Source organism: Polypterus senegalus, chromosome 1, assembly GCF_016835505.1.
Source record: "Polypterus senegalus isolate Bchr_013 chromosome 1, ASM1683550v1, whole genome shotgun sequence".
NCBI lineage: Eukaryota > Metazoa > Chordata > Cladistia > Polypteriformes > Polypteridae > Polypterus > Polypterus senegalus.
In genome coordinates, this window is record NC_053154.1 from 90192963 (window position 1) to 90210390 (window position 17428).

The 17428-nt window shown below is 36.1% G+C and overlaps 1 protein-coding gene across 5 annotated transcripts in view; it reads left to right on the forward strand.

The window, feature by feature from the left end:
• The window catches only part of LOC120529368 (AP-2 complex subunit alpha-2), a 162549-nt gene continuing 145121 nt past the window's right edge, over positions 1–17428 (forward strand). For 3 of the 5 annotated variants that reach the window (XM_039753145.1, XM_039753146.1, XM_039753149.1), the window contains exon 1: positions 1–341. In XM_039753145.1, the coding sequence (XP_039609079.1) occupies positions 275–341 (67 nt within the window). In that variant the 5' untranslated portion in view covers positions 1–274. The remainder of the gene's footprint in view (positions 342–17428) is intronic. The other 2 variants (XM_039753158.1, XM_039753167.1) reach the window with 1 other exon arrangement.

Here is a 17428-nt window from a genome sequence, read left to right on the forward strand (position 1 = left end):
GAAGCACACCTCCTACTCTCCTTTTCCCTTTCCCTTGAAGTGGGTTGGGCTCACTTTGGGCTGGTTTTGGTCAATTGGTCTGGTGTTTGCAGAGTGGACTTGGCAGCACAGATTGGAGTGGTTTTCACCAGCCGTAATAGATCTCGTAGAGCTGTTGGATTGTTTTGACTGGACCTGTCAGTATTCGTTTGACCCATTTCATCTCTGCGGAACCGGCGTTCTTTTGGTTCGAAAAATACTCAGCAGCCACAACAACGATTCATTAAACTAGAAAATGCCGGCTGTTTCGAAGGGAGATGGAATGCGAGGTTTGGCGGTGTTTATATCCGACATCAGAAACTGTAAGTAAAGTCTTTCGTCTGTATTGCAGGGATTGATGGTTGTATGACACACTTGGGTTCTGAGTTTAGGCCGCCTGAATCAGCGGTCTCGAGTGAAGACTTCTTTCAGCGCGGGGCGCTGCTGTTCCCGCTTTAAGGAGTGGCTTTTTTCTCATTTCCTGAAGACCTCCAGCGCTTTAGAGATTCTCAGTGTTAATTCAAGTTAAAAACGAGTTCGTTGGGAGATTTAATTTTAGAAAGTAACAGGTAGAAATCGTATTGTTTTGCATTGTATGCAAGGGTGTGGTGTCTTTTGAATAGCAAGATGAAGATGTAAAGTTACTTTTTAGCAGTTAAGCCATAAGGTACATTTCCTTAGTGATTCGCATCCATGGCTGAGGTTTAATTACATCTTGTTCTTTTGAAAAGCATGTCAAGGCTGTGGTGTGGACACATGTTTCTCAAATGTGTGAAACTCGAAGAAACGGATAATTTCAGTCGCAGAGGCATCAAGAAAGGTGCTGTCTAAATTGATGTTCAGGCAAAATTGTCATTTTAATAATGACTACTCTAAAAGACTAACGGATTAGAAGAACTGACACCTCGACTTTAATATGAAGTTTCGACAAAGTTAGCATTCTTGTTTAAGAAAAAATGTTTAGGTGTTGAAAGCATTGATTAGTACCAGAACGATATTTTTTTAAGTGACCTACCTGAAAATATGTATTTCGGTAGTTGTCCCTTGCGTAATGTTCTACGTGTCCCGTGATTTCAGTGTTGGCATTGTACTGCTTATGATATGACGTTTGTTTTGAATTGTTTCATTGATAGTAGTGTACCCAGTACCTGGATTATAGTCCAGTTACCCACTAAAACAGAACAGAGTTTTGACAGTAGCCTAACAGCGCTGGAGCAAATTCAGTAGGGGAGTTCTGTTTGTGCACATCTCAGTAACTTAACTTGGGTGAACTGTAGTATGGGGCTGACAACTATTAGCCATCATTGTAGGATTATTATTTTATTTTCTTTGTTTTTGATCATTGGCAGTGGAGTGCTTTTAGCCCATTTGTTTTCGAAAATGGAAAGAACAATGTACTTTTGCACTGCTTAGTGCTCTTTTCATTGTGAAACTTGCTATAAGAACCTTTTGATTTTTTTCTTTTTTGTTAGAAACATGCATGAAGTAAAAAAAACTCGAGATGATTATCATCCTGTAGCTTCTGACTACCCAGTATCTGATATGCACCCTAGTCATCACTTGTTCTTTTAATTCTGCACTCCTTGTGAAAGATTTAATTATGTAAGTTTACTCAGTATCTCCCATCCTTTAATCACCCTGATAAATATGCAATTTTCATTTTGTTGGTTTCGTGGCTGGATGTGGCATTTGCATCCATTTATTGATTTACATTAAATTGTGCCTGTCCTGAAGAAGTGCAGCTGGCCATGCAAACTTGTTTAAGGCCAATAATTAAGAGTAAAATTATAAACCATTGGTACAGAATTATATATATATATATATATATATATATATATAAATGTGTTCTCTTGAAATTACTTATTAATGTTTAGGGCAAACAGTCACTACCCAGATTATTCTGTGCAGGTCCAGCTCCGTAGTGCAGAGAGATCTGAATTCCTAACACAGTCCTTTAGTTTCCTTTTGTGGTTGTAAAATCCGCTAAGAACCACTGAAGCAAGCTGTATTGTTCTGTTTACTTAGACTTTCAGAACCAGTAACTATAGTAACATTCATTACCCTTATCATTTATAACAGTTTATTTGACCAACAGTGTAGTTTCATATTTTTATCTTATAGTTTGTCAGTTTAGTAATCTTCATCTGGATGCTCAGTTGTGTGGAATTAACTCTAAACAAAACAAATGGGACATGTTGAAAATCCACTAATTGCTCATTTCCTTTTGTTAAACTTGCACAACTATGCAGAATAATGGAGATTTGTAGACTGTTATTTTGTCTACTCTTAGAAGATTATTAAGCAGTATGAGGAATGTTCTGGTAATACTATGATTTAAGGAGAACTGTGGAGGTCTGCCAGCATTTGTGAATAATGGAGGTTCTATGTTTTACATTCTGATGTTTTTTTCTTTTGAATCAGTAGCACAAGTGAAGCAGCAGATTAATCTGAATTGAAAGAAGCACTTATTTATTAAATTAATAATTTTAAATGCTGTCAAGGATTAAATTTGGAAAAGACTGTTCAGGCCACTAAGTAAACCTGTGGTTCTTGCTGTGTGGTGACTTTATGTGGATGTGGGTTTCTCAGTTTTTACTGTCCTAGTTGTATTTATTTCAGTAATCATACCTCGGTTTGAGTTGTTGTGCTAATAAAGTATAGGAGAAGGGCATATATTCCTCCCTGTTAATCTTTTTTTATCTATGCAAATATAGATGTTATTTTTATCATATGGTTATAACATCATCTGCAAAATACTGGCAAGTGAGGGGTATTTTAGGCCCATTCTCACATGAAACAGTTGTAAAGTACTGTAAGTTAGGGCATATGTGAATAAGACAAATAATTATACTTATGTTCTTTGATTAACTTTAGCCAAACTAGTAGGTTGTTTGTGCTTTAATGATCTCAGTAATCACCTTTTGTAGCTGTAAAACAAATATTTTGTAATTTTGCCCAAGCTGGAAAAGATAAGGATGAAAAACCAGCAAATGAGGTACAAGAACACAAGTTAAAAATGACACAGCTTCAACGTAAATACTTTAGTCAGCAGTCTTTTAGTTGCATATTAATGGGCAGGGCGAGTTTTATGTTTTTTGTTATTGAAATGATAACAGTTAGGGGCCCACTTGACTCTGTGTATTTATGAGAACAAAAACCCTCATTTGGTAAATCTGTGTCTTGTTTAAAAGAAAGCCTGAGACTAAAGACTAGAAGCATTACTTTCCAGGCAAGCAGTGGTATACTCGCTTGTTTGTTCCAAACTGGTTTTCAGAATTTTGTTTTTATATATTTATCAAATTTCAGTTAACAGAAATCCTTAGTGAATTTAGTAGAACTGTGAATAAAATTCTAAATGCATGATCATCATTTCACACAGTCTGCAGCAATACTGTAATCATAGACATCTGTTAGTAATTTGGTATTTAGACCCAACCCTCTTTTCAAGTCTGTGCTGAACTCTTCAGTAAGTGCCTTTGCATACAATATTGCTAACTTTAACTCTGAAATGTTAATGCAATTAGTCAGTTTTTTTCCCCCTATCAGGTTTGAATTTACAGTAAAGTAGTTTTGTAGTACTGTTCACATATTTATATAGGCATAAATGCATCTTGCCCCAAACATAAGCTGTTTGCTTGTTTACAGTAAATCAATTGATAAATGAGCATGTAATTATCAAGTATAGACTTGTTGTTTTGCTTTTTTATGTTCAGTGTTAGGAAAACATTATGTAATTTTGTATAGTCAGGCAAAGTAGTTGGACCGTGTGTGTTAGTTTTGTTATAGTAAAAAAATTCCTAGATATGCCAATGGTAATAAATATCCATTTTTTAAATAATTTTTTTAGCAGTATTAGAATAAGTAACCAAATAGCCACAGCATGGCCTCTGTTCAGGTACAGGTTGACATTCAGGTCCCGAGGTTGCCGGATTTTGGATGGTTATAGATGCTGTATATATTTTACAAAAAATGACTACCTGTACAGTCCTTTAAGGAAAGAAAATTAAACACTAAATGAAAAGCAAATGAAATTTTAATGTTCACCCACTAAATAAAAAATTCTACAGAATGTTAGTTAGCTCTAGCCTCAGGAACAAAGCATTTTTGAAACCATTTAAATGTAATATCAGTGGTAACCCACCCCTTCTTGTTGGCATGGTAATGGACAGGAAACTGTGTCATACTCTTGAAGGCCCTCGGATGTAAACTTTTCCCAATAACGAGCAACTTACATCTACGGGTACCTGCAGCATTAGAGCAGCACATTACCGTGACGCGATCCTTCGAAACTTTAAATCCCGAAGGCGATTCTGCATCCTCAGTTGTTAGAATTCTTTTGGGTGTACATCTCCAAAACAAGGCAGTCCCGTCAGCATTGTACACTTGTTCAGGACTTAAATGTTCATCACTAACTAACTTTGCAAATTCATCCACGTATGCTCTAGCCGTGTCTTTGTCTGCTGAACGTTTTTCCCCACACACCAGACAAAACTGTAAGCCGGGGTGCCCAATGTGTTGATCGCGATCGACCGGTAGATCGCAGAGGTAGTGCAGGTAGATCGTGTTGCATTCAAAAAAAAAATTTTTTTTTAAACATTAGTCTATCATATATCCCCCCTATGGCATTTGTCACTTGATTGACATACAGGGCGGCCAGTCTGAGATCTCTTCTCTTCTAACACACTGGTCATCCTGCACACATGATCAAAAACACAAGCTACTGCAAAACTCCAGCTGTGATCTAGTTAGGCTTCCAATTTATATCAACTAAAGAAGAGATTTAAAAAAAAAAAAAAAATAAATAAAAAATGTTTGGGGAGGGTATGGGCTGGATGTCGAATTGGAAGAGGATTTTTTTCTCACAATGTCACAGTCGAAGTGCATTTGTCTGATCTGTCAATCTTATCATTGCTATTTCAAAGAAGGAAAATGTGGAAAGGCATTTTCGAACTGTTCATAAAAACTACGAAACTGACGTTCTTCCAAAAAGCAATCTGAGAAAGAGAAAGGAGAGGGAACTAAAATCGCAGTTAATCGGGACAGCTGTCATTTTTCACTCGGCTGAATTCAAAAGCTCCTTGACTGCATTATTCGGCTCTACTTATTTATGCGAGTCAGCCTTTTCCCACATGACGATTATTAAATCCAAATGCTGTAGTGACCATAAATGTATTGAATTGTTATTGTGCCATAAAGGTTATTCAGTTATGCAAGGTACGACAACATACATTTTATGTATAAAGTATACTGTGTATGTATACAGTATGTATACTGTGTATGTATTTTAAAAGTAGCTTACAAGCCGAAAAAGTGTGGGCACCCCTGCTGTAAGCCATGTTGCGACTTGAAACGAGGCAGCCAATCTTCTGAATATTCACACTTGTGCTGCACTCCCAGCTCTTCACGAACCATTTTGGCTTGTTCCTTTAATTAATCACCAAAAATCCAGTTCCAAACTTTTTCCCTCTGTCATTGACTTCCTTACAAACATTTGCTTTTTTGATCCACTGTCAGAAAAGAACTTTACCAGTTTTTCTTTCTGTTTTTTAATATCATACATTGTTGAGGTGCCAATGTCATATGGTTCACAAATGGTTCGCACAGACGCGCTGCTATCAAGTTTTTTTTTTTTTTTAGCACTTCCAATTTCTCTGCGATTGACAACTTACGATATTTATGTTTTACGCCACCTCTGTTCTTTGCTGAATCCATAATGGGGCTATACAGCAGCAAATAAATGATAAAATGAGAAGGACTGAGCAGGAATGCCTGTTAGTAGGTGCAAGCAAGACCCAACAGATTATCGACTACAGCGCCATCAAAACATAAATGGCACCTCCAGAACACAGTGACGTGCCAACACTGTAAATTTGCGCTCCGAAAACCATGCTGGAAATCTGAAGGAACCATATAATTGATGGCCAGATTTTTGAATGTCAACCTGTAGTAAAAGTTCTTTTCTGAAGGGGTTTTTATGTGTCTTTATGTATCAAATAGCAAGTTGTTCTGGTCCTGATACAGTTATGTATCCTCATACAATGTCACTGCCAAATCCATGCTTGACCATTTGTATGTCATTCTTCTTCAGGTTCTAGTAATTATCACTACAATCCACCAAAATATCTGACTAAATACAAATACAGTATATGGAATAATGTAGAAAGCTGACAAATCATATTGTGCTTCCTAGCTGCTGATTGTTGTGCAAACTGAAGGAAGTATATTTTATTTTGCCTAGTAAAGTAAGAGGGTTGAAAATTGTATGGGAGGAAAAAATAATTGCCTTTTTGCGTCTGACACTTAGGACTGTAACTTGGTATATGTCCGTTGCAGAATATATTTTACATATTGAAATAGGTTCATTTTCAGTTAACTTCACATTTATGCTTGAATGCTTTCCGTTGTGAATCAGTGCAACCTTTCTGCATCCTCTTGTCTTTTGAATTAGAAAAAGAGCAGCAACCACCACACCCCCACTTTATTTAAAATCCTTAAATGACCCACTAAAGAATTTTCGTGTTTTCTTGTATCATGCACAGGTATTTTAATTTCTAGTTATTTTAAATGCTTATCCCTACTGTTCACTCTTTTCTACGGTTCTAAATCCTATACATCAATGCCATACTCTAGGGTCTACCTTGGTAATTTTTCCAGGCCTGACATTACACTTGTGATTTGAACACTTCTTTCCTTATTAACTATACTTCTCATACTGGAAGGAACCCCACAGAAAAAAAAATTGAAGGAGATGCTGATAAGATTACACAAATACGTAAAATTCTGCTGAACAGTGAAGATGCCAATGCAATTCATTGTTTCTGTTTATCAAAGAGATGTTGAGGTGAGACCTATTTATATATATATATATATATATATATATATATATATATATATATATATATAAAATTCAATGTAGTGTTCTTTGCACTTCCTGTTGTAACGAAAGTGTGGGTTCATGTTTGTTAGTGGTGCTAGCCATTGTGTATGGCAACAGAACTTTATTAAGCTTAGTTTTATGGAGTATCTTTAACTTCATCAGACATGTCTATGTTACCTTTCACAGCCTCTCTGAACTTTAACTAAAGTAAACTAAACTGCAGAATTATGTCCATGTTTTATTTTTGAATAAACGCTACGTACAGAGCCATACATTTTGGATATGTTTTCAGTGCAGCTGAAATTGACACAGATTCGTTGTTGTTAATTTTTTACTGTTGAAATCCGTTTTTCAAGTGATCCAAATATGATGAATATTTACAAATATTAGGCTTGCACATGTGAGACACATTCAATATTAAAACAAACAATTTTGTTTGACAGATGCAACCTAATAGACCACCATGAACACCAGCATGCTGGCTGTTACACTGTTTAGCATTGTGTTCCGTGCAAGATGTCTGTGAATATGTCAGCTCATGATGGTAAGGAAAAAAAAAAGGTAGAAAATAAAATATCCTAGCTTAGTGTTTCCCAGCCTCGGTCCTGTGGCCCCCCTGTGGCTGCAGGTTTTTGTTCCAACTAGTGCTGGGCGTTATGGAAAAATCATATATCACGATATGGATTATTTTATATCATAATAATGATATATATCACGATATACCACCCACAATAAAGTACATTTCAAGTTATTCTCTGAAAAGTTTGACAAAAATATCATTGCATACTTTTTTTTGCAACTTTATTTTGAAGTGACATTTAACTGAACTGTCACAAAACCACAAGATAGAGTTTCTTTGCGAAAAAGTTCATTTTATTCTTGATTATCACTTATATAAAGGGTAGAGTATGCATTGCATAGCGACAAGACATTATCATTCATTTGTCATAGCCTATTTAATGCAATATTTTCTTTAGTAATTGATAAAATTACGATAGAAACGATAGAAGAGAAATAGGACGATAGACACTTTTCTATCGTCCCCACGATATATATCGTCATATCGCCCAGCACCAGTTCCAACCAGATTCTGTTTTTAATTGGACTCCTGGGCTAATTAAGTGATGTATTATTTTCCAAGTTCCATGTTTTGGGAACAATATAGAAATTAGAAAACTAAGTTTGGTTACAAATATATATAGAACACAACTGAGAGAATGAAAGTGAATTTAAAAAAAAAAGCTAACCTTTACAAGTATTATACATTTACATCGACTGTTATATATTGAAATCAAATGTATGTTTTTATTCTAAAATACTAAGAATAAAAACAGCTCACTTCTCAAAACAGACTCGTCGAGGATCGAACCCGTGAAGATTTGATTACCAGTCAGCAGTTGATACCATTGCACCACCGAAGCAGTCGTAGTAAGTTTGTGTCAATGTCGCACCCTAATGCGTGTTCTTTTTCTGCAGTTATATTTTTGTTCTGTTATATTTGTACCTTTTGTGAAAGTGTTTCTTTGATATTTGGACTTCAGGCTTCACACATTATAAACTTCATGTCTACATTTTGTCAATTATTACTAAAACATGAAAAACGTTTCATTTTTAACGATGTGTGTACATAGATCGTTGTAGACATGGAATCAAATAAATGTGTTCCAAATAACGATATAGTATTTATAAAAGGTGTCATTTTGCTTGACTTCTCACTTTATTCAACTCTAAGCAACTGGCACGCAGGTAAACAGACATGAGCTGGGAAAACTGTGCCCCCAGTGGGGGGTGTGATAGCAGACTGCTTGCCGCTTATCAACACATTTAAAAGACAAAAGACGGTGATGGAGAGGTGAGAAGCGATTTAAGGTGGGATGGATATACAAGTTTTTTCGTAGGCTCTGGTAATTCTAGTTTTAAATGTAAAAATCATGCTGCTGTGCTTTTCTGAATGTAGAGTTAAAGAAAAATAATACCAGCTAATTAAATGAGATCAGTGTCATCAGGTGTAGTCACTGATTAGAAATCTGGTTGGAACAAAAACCTGTAGTCACAGGGGGGCCACAGGACCGAGGTTGGGAAACACTATTGTAGCTGTTTTAAGTGGAGCTAAGGATGCTTTGATCAGGTTATTTTTTTAAGGCTGATACCATGTCATGATTGGCCAATTCTGAATTTTTTTTCTTCCTTTATCCCTTTAAAAACTTTTTACAGCAAGCTTCCGCATAACCAGATGCATGGAAGTCTTATGTTCTGTATTAAAGAACTTTAGTATTTTTATAAATAAACTAGCAGGAGTACCCGGCGTTGTCCGGAAATCTATAAGTGGTGAATTTCCCAAATGAAAGAAACAGAAGATAGATACAGAACAAACAGTTTTCTGATTCACATTTTATTGTAAGTTCCTCCACTTTGGATTGTCTCTGCTGTGGCCTTTGAGATGCCCTTGAAATAGACTTTTGTCTAGCATCTGAAGTGGACCGTGGAATTGTATGTCTTTTTTTTGGTGGTATGGGTATATTCGTGTAAAGCAGGTATTACGTACGGAATACGCACCACAGTGAGATGAATTAACTTTATTTATGCTACGTCGGAAAGCCAACAAATTATAGATATATATAGATGCATTTACTGTGTTGCCCAGTCAACATGATACGTTAGCGTGTGTGCCGTATTGCGAGTGGTAAAAGTGCCATTTAAACTAATACACGCAGACGTGGAAACTGGGTTTTCTGATGAAAATGCAATATAGTTTAAAACAGTATTGTTTATTTACAACAGATTTGGGGGAATCATTTAAATGTAATTATTTATATCCATTTATACACTATTAAAGGCAATTATTAAATAATACTAATAATTATTATTATTAAATTCCTCCCATATAAATAACATTTCGCGGACTGCCTTCTTTCATCTCTGAAACATTTCTAGACTTTGTCCTGTTCTTACGCAACACAGTACTGAAGTATTGATTAATGCCCGAGTCACCTCAGGTATAGATCACTGTAATGCTATTCTATGTGGCATCCCACAAAAACTTATCTGTCGCTTACAACTTCTTCAAAATTCTGCTGCCAGGATAATAAACTGCTGTTCTAAATCCACTGAACATATTACACCGATTCTCTCTCAGCTTCCCTGTTAACTACAGAATACAAGAATACAAAACAAAATACCGCTCTTAACATTTAAAGCTCTCCACAACCTAACTGATCTCCAACAGACTGACTGACACCCGTCTCACTCACTCAGATCCTCATCTGCAAGTCTAGTTTCTGTACCACACATCGGACTCTGTCCTATGGGAGCTCGAGCGTCTCTCATAGTGCTCCTGAATTTGGGAATTCTCTTCCAGCTTGTATACGTCAGCTCAATTTAATAACATATTTTAAAACACAACTTACTGTTATCTGCTCGAACCAACACAGACTTTACTCGGCCACCCAGCGGCGTCACTGAAGCATTCAAACATTCTTAGCCAATCATGCAATACTGCGTCCCCGTTTGCCACGTTGTATTCTAACTACAGAGGCTGTGTCCCATTGCATGGTCCATACATACGGGGTATTGACGTGAACACCATACATCGTCATACATACGGGGCATTGATGCAAACACCATACATACGGATACTATCAAATTATATATAAGGACTATAGACCAAAAGTGTTAAATATTTTTTATTAACAAAATTCTTGTTTAGTTACTATAAAAAATACTAAAATAAAATTTCCTTAAAATGCATACTTCAACTAATAAAATATGTTCAAACATTTATCATTAATACCTATTGCGTTAAAGAAAATAAAATGCTTCTCATTATTACAAGGTATCATTGTTTAATTATTTTAGTAATGTAGATATCTCAAACAAAGTTTGATTAAAGTAGTTTTTAACATTTCTTTAATAAATATGCATATTTATTTTTTCCACATAGTTAATTGATGTTTCCATTTAAACACTGTTTAAATATAAATATACATTCACTGTTAAAATATACATTTACAATATTTTTATAAAGGTGTGTTTTTCTTCAGTATAACAGCTGAACATTTGTAATTCTTGAAGTGTAATTATAAATATGGATTACCATTTTAAATATGTAGTACTTGTTTCTTACCAAAACACATACTGTATGACACACACAAGTAAAAAAGATCTTTGAAAAAGCTGCACATGTATCAAATATTCATATGATGTAAATCAAGTAGATACAATGCTAACATGCTTGACAGGTTAATATGTAATATACATTTTGCTGTTATGCTAACAAGTATATTGTTTACTAAGCAGAAATTTCAAATTCTTTATCTCTTCTTTTTCCAGCTTAAAATATAAGCTGCTGCACTTAGCATAAGATTGCTATCCAAATATAGACTGTGTCCGTTTTAATCAAAGAACAAAATAAAAAGGTCTGAATTCAGTTCCATTTGTCCAGTTGCACAGAGTGACTTCTCTGGTTCCTTTTCCTCAGTTTATTACTCCACTTTCTTTAACACTAGAATGCCTTAAGCTTACGAAAAAAGTTGTAATACTGGGTCAACTTAAATTCCTTTGCACCTCTTCATCAGCATCTTTATTTTGCAAATCTGTCAATCGGCACAAGCAGCAAGCAGTCTGCTATCCCATTCCCCACCGACTCAACTGAAGTCATTTGCAAAGTTCTCCCAGCTCATCAAGTCTGTTTATCTGGTTGTGATGTGTTTGAAATTGTATAGGTTAAGTAATATATCATTAGTTGGAATATATATATTTCATGTGTGTTCTATGTCTTCAACAATCTGGGTAAATACAGGGTGACAGTAAATTACGAGGCAAGAAATGTTGAACACATAACTAAAACAGAAACTTTTTTTATTTTGTAGTAATAACTAGCAGAATACCCGCGCTTCGCAGTGGAGAAGTAGTGTGTTAAAGAAGTTATGAAAAAGAAAAGCAAACATTTTAAAAATAACGTAAGATGATTGTTAATGTAATTGTTTTGTCATTGATATGAGTGTTGTTGTCCTATCTATCTATTTATATATATATATATCTATCTATACTAATAAAAGGCAAAGCCCTCACTCACTCACTCACTCACTCATCACTAATTCTCCAACTTCCGTGTAGGTAGAAGGCTGAAATTTGGCAGGCTCATTCCTTACAGCTTACTTACAAAAGTTGGGCAGGTTTCATTTCGAAATTCTACGCCTAATGGTCATAACTGGAAGGTATTTTTCTCCATTAACTGTAATGGAGTTGAGCTGGAATGGCGTGGGGGGGAGTTTGTGTGACATCATCACGCCTCCCCGTAATCCGTGAACTGACTGTCAGCGCAGTGCGTAGAAAACCAGGAAGACCTCCAAAAGCGCTTAAGAAAACATGCATTATATAATTGAGAAGGCAGCGAAACAATAAGAAGTGAGCGAGTGACATATACTACCATATTCATGAGTGTTGCCAGCTCGGAAAGAAAGCAAGGTGTAAACCTAAACTTTAAATTAAGTTCATAGACAGGCTACCGCTGGCGTTTCACATACCCACAGGTAATGCGGGATACAAGTTTAATGAGAGGGCGCGGGATATAAGCGAGTTTTGATCACTTTGTAACTAAGTTAAAATTGTAGGTGAAGGGGTGTGCTTATGCAAATTCCGAGACTGTGTTTGTGGGGATTGACAGTTAAAGGCGGGTGGGGGAGTCACGTCATCATCTCCCCTCCCACCTCATTTTGCTCTGAGCTGAGCTCCGCGGCTAACGCTGTCTTCCGAAGCAACACGTCAGACTGCCACCAAATACTCACAGAAAAATCCACAAGTTAATACACGCTGTCTCTAGAGTTTCTACACACTGAATCCTCCAGGCACTACTTACAAAAGGTCACATTGACAATCGTGTTACGTTATTTTTAAAATCTTTCCTTTTCTTAGCACAAGCACAGCTGAGAAGCTTGATGCATGTGCTCCATAGCGTTAAAAATAATGCATTTAATCACACTTTGCATTACAAGCAAAGGGAGCTTTTGTCAATGCATGATTTCCTGGTACACGATTACATTGATCAAGCGCATCCGATTCATTTTACCCTCGCACCACCTTAGTTTGAGAAGAAGTATGAAAAAATATGAGGTTAACACAGAAAAACAGATCACCAATTCAAGCTTTATGAATAATCGATTAGCCATCAATAATTGTTTTGGTAAAGCCATCCTCCTTCCATTTTATAATTTTTCCGCCACTAGCCATGATTAAATGAGCGGTAAAAAGTAAGAGCAAAGCGAGGGTGACTTATTTAGGCAGGCATATATATGACAGCAACACTCATGACAATGTCAATCATGTTACGTTATTATTAAAATGTTTCCTTTTCTTTTCATTACTTCTTTAACACACTACTTCTCCGCTGGTAGCGGGTATTTTGCTATATATATATATATATATATATATATATGAATGACCTCCAAAAGCGCTGAGACTTTTGATATCATGAGCGTGTCTGCAAACTGGGGTCTCCTGCCCAGCAAAAGTCGAGCAGCCAGCGCATAGCTGTGCCGGCCTTTGAGGCGCTGACTGCGCTTCTGCCTTAAGTCAAAGTGAGCACTTTTAATTTTTCATCCTCCCCTGCGCTATAGCCCAGACAAGTGCAAACACGGGACCCCTTTTCTACACCACGGCAAAATAATATTAAGGCGATTCACACTTTCTTTTTGCATTATCGATTATCAGGTCCTCACCTCGAATTATGAAGACACGCACGAGTGCAGGACTGACAGTGCCATCACAGCCGATTAATGGCGGGGCGTCTCACCAGTCTACACAAGACCCACGCGACTGTCCCCAAAAGGCGATCATAGCGTCAGCGAACACATCTCTCTATACTATATAAAAGAAAAGGCAACTTTCCTTTCTTTACACCTTTTTCCTTTTATCCCAAACCAAAGCCTTTCTCTCTTAACACTGCAGAGGACACAAAACTAATTTTCTTTAAATGCGGTAAGGCACATTACCAGAGGCACAAATTTGAGCGTTCACATAGAAAATGTAATTTCAATGTACCTGTACTTCTTAAAAGCGTTAATGTTTTACTGTTTAATAACTTATAGACTATAATTTATTATTTTTCCCTTGCACTCAGTGACCAAACCTATACACACACATATAGACACATACAAACATACACACAAGTATATATATATATATATATATATATATATATATATATATATATATATATATATATATATATATATATATATATACACACACACACACATACATACATACATACATACATACATACATACATACATAAACACATATATATAATTTGTATGTGTGTATGTATGTATGTGTATATATATATAGATAGGTATGTATGTATATATATATATATATATATATATATATATATATATATATATATATATATATATATATATATATATATATATATATATATATATATATATATATATATATATATATATGTATATATGTATATATATATGTATATATGTATATGTATATATATATATATATGTATGTGTGTGTGTGTATATATCTATACTAATAAAAGGCAAAGCCCTCACTCACTCACTCACTCACTCACTCACTCACTCACTCACTGACTCATCACTAATTCTCCAACTTCCCGTGTGGGTGGAAGGCTGAAATTTGGCAGGTTCATTCCTTACAGCTTCCTTACAAAAGTTGGGCAGGTTTTATATCGAAATTCTACGCGTAATGGTCATAACTGGAAGCAGTTTTCTCCATTTACTGTAATGGAGATGAGCTTCAACGCCGTGCGGAGTTTCGTGTGACATCATCACGCCTCCCCGTAATCACGCAGTACATAGAAAACCAGGAAGACCTCAAAAGCGCTGAAGAAAACATGCATTATATAATTGAGAAGGCAGCGAAACAATAAGAAGCGGCGAGTGACATATACAACCATATTCATGAGTTCTGCTACTTGAAACAAAGCACGATGTAAACCTACACTTTAAATTAAGTTCATAGACAGGCTGCGCTGGCGTTTGTAATTTAGTGCCTGCCCATATAAGGCCGTCCGTCAGCGGCAATCAATAGCAAACTGCCACGGGTAAATATTCACGGGTGAAGGACTGTGCTTATGAGAGGAAGATGAGATGGTCAGGGTGGTGTTTGACACAAACTCAGCGAAACTGCGAGAGAAAGTTTTAAGTGCCAGGACTAAGGTAACATTAAATACAGCCATGGACATAGCGAGATGGCACCAGCACAGCTGGGAACCTTCGATGCATGTACACCGAGTGGCTCACGTGAACTGGCGCAGTGCACAGATAAAAGGCAACAGTTCCAAAGAGCTGAACAAAACCGAATTACACAATTGAAAAGGCAGCAAAAATATGAAGCGTCTCATACATACAAGCATATTCATAAATCCAACTACTGCGGAAACAAAGCACACGTTGGAAAAGTCAATGTCCGCTAAAGGAAGACAGTGTAAAAAACCGTGCATGCAGTGTGTCAGGTCTCAGATAAAGAAGAAGGCGAGCTGTTTATTGATGCAGTAAGAAGCGAATCGATGAATGAAACCTGTCATCTTTACAGCGATTGACAAACACGGAATGTAACTTGAACACAACACATCCTACAAATACGAACCTGATTGAAAGAAATAATGATAATCAAATCCTTGATGACAGCAACACTCAGTAACACTCACAAAACAAATACTGTATATTGACAGTCATGTTACGTTATTTTTAAAATGTTCCCTTTTCTTTTCTAGCTTTTTAACACACTACTTCTCGCTGCGATACGCGGGTATATATATATATGTATATATATAACCCGATCTACATACTCGAATAATGGATACTTTATTAGCCATCAATGATTGTTTTGGTAAAGCCATACTCAGTGTATTCATTAGATGAGCGGTAAAAAGTAAGAGCGAGGGAGGATGACTTATTGAGGCATGCAGGCTGTAGTCTTGGCGTCAACTCTATCTGAATTGCGCGATCACATTTGAAAAAATATATCTTTTCAAGTTCTATTTAGTCCATATGTGTCAAACTCAAGGGCGGGCCACATCCGCCCGGTGTAATTATATCCGACCCGAGATCATTTTATATACTGTATTATTGTTATTAATGGCCGGGTATATGAAGCGCTGGTAACACAATAAACTACAGATCCCATAATGCAGCGCTTCAGCTGCCTTGCGAACACTTACGCGTTAATCAAGTCTAGCTTATGATGCTGCAAGTTATTGCGAAGCTAGCTCACACGATGCTGAAGAGAAAAGTTGATTCTGAAAATAGAGCCTTTAAAACCGATGGGAGGCTGAGTATATGTTTACTGAACCCGTGTGTCTCATTTGTGGAGCTAATGTGGCTGTAATTACAGAATTTAATCTAAGGCGGCACTATAAAACAAAACATCAGGGTAACCTGAAAGACCTGAATGCAATGCAGAAGATACAGAAAGCAGAAGAATTAAATAAGAATCTGACACTTCAGCGGACGTTTTACCCGTGCACAATCACAAAGTGATTTCAATTGAGCTGCTTTTATGGGAGACACAACCACTTGCCCCACTTTCCCTGTTGCCAAGTAATGTTAAACCAAGTCGTCACTACGGTGTTCCCAAATCGCACTTTGCTGATAAACTGGCGCACTGAGTTTGCGGCGCTTTGGTGACTTTGAAGAACAAAAAGTCCGTCTACATGCGGCTCGAACCTTGTGCATGTTTGGTAGCACATATCTGTGTGAGAAGCTCTTCTCAGTGATAAAGACTAACAAAACAGCACACAGGAGTCGCCTCACTGATGAGCACCTGCAATCCATCCTGAGAATCTCCACAACACAGAACCTCACACCAAACAGAAACGAACCTGTTGCCAAAAAAAGATGCCAGGCGTCCAGCTCTAAAATGACATATGAGCAAAGACAACTGAATGATTTGATTTGTTATTGCTGAAAGGAACACATTTTATTTATATTTCTAGGTTTTGTTATGCAGCATGTTCATATTTGAATTTGTATAATTTTGACAGGATATATTTTTATGGAGAGCAAAATCTTTTGGGATATTTAAAATCTAAGTTTATTTTTATATATAAAATTACATAAGAGTAAAGAAATTTGAATGTTTGTTCTTTTAATGTTTACTTTATTTCTAACTTGTATAATTTAGACAGGATATATTTTTATGGAGAGCAAAATATTATAAGTTGTTTAAGGTTTGAGTTGATTTATTCAGGAATAATATTCCTGTCTGTTTTACCATTCCTACCAAAGATATTTCTGTCGACTAAATAAAAATTCCTTCTATTTAAAATTTAAATAGAACTTGAACAAATACGATAGTTCATAATATCCGCAGACTTGCGTAAAGCGGGTGTCATCCGTTTTAACAAACAGCGTATTGCACTGATCTGAAATAGCTGTGTGTGTATATATGTAGATATGTATGTATATGTATATATATGTTTATATATGTGTGTGTGTATGTATGTATATATATATATATATGTATTTGTGTGTATATATGTGTGTATGTATA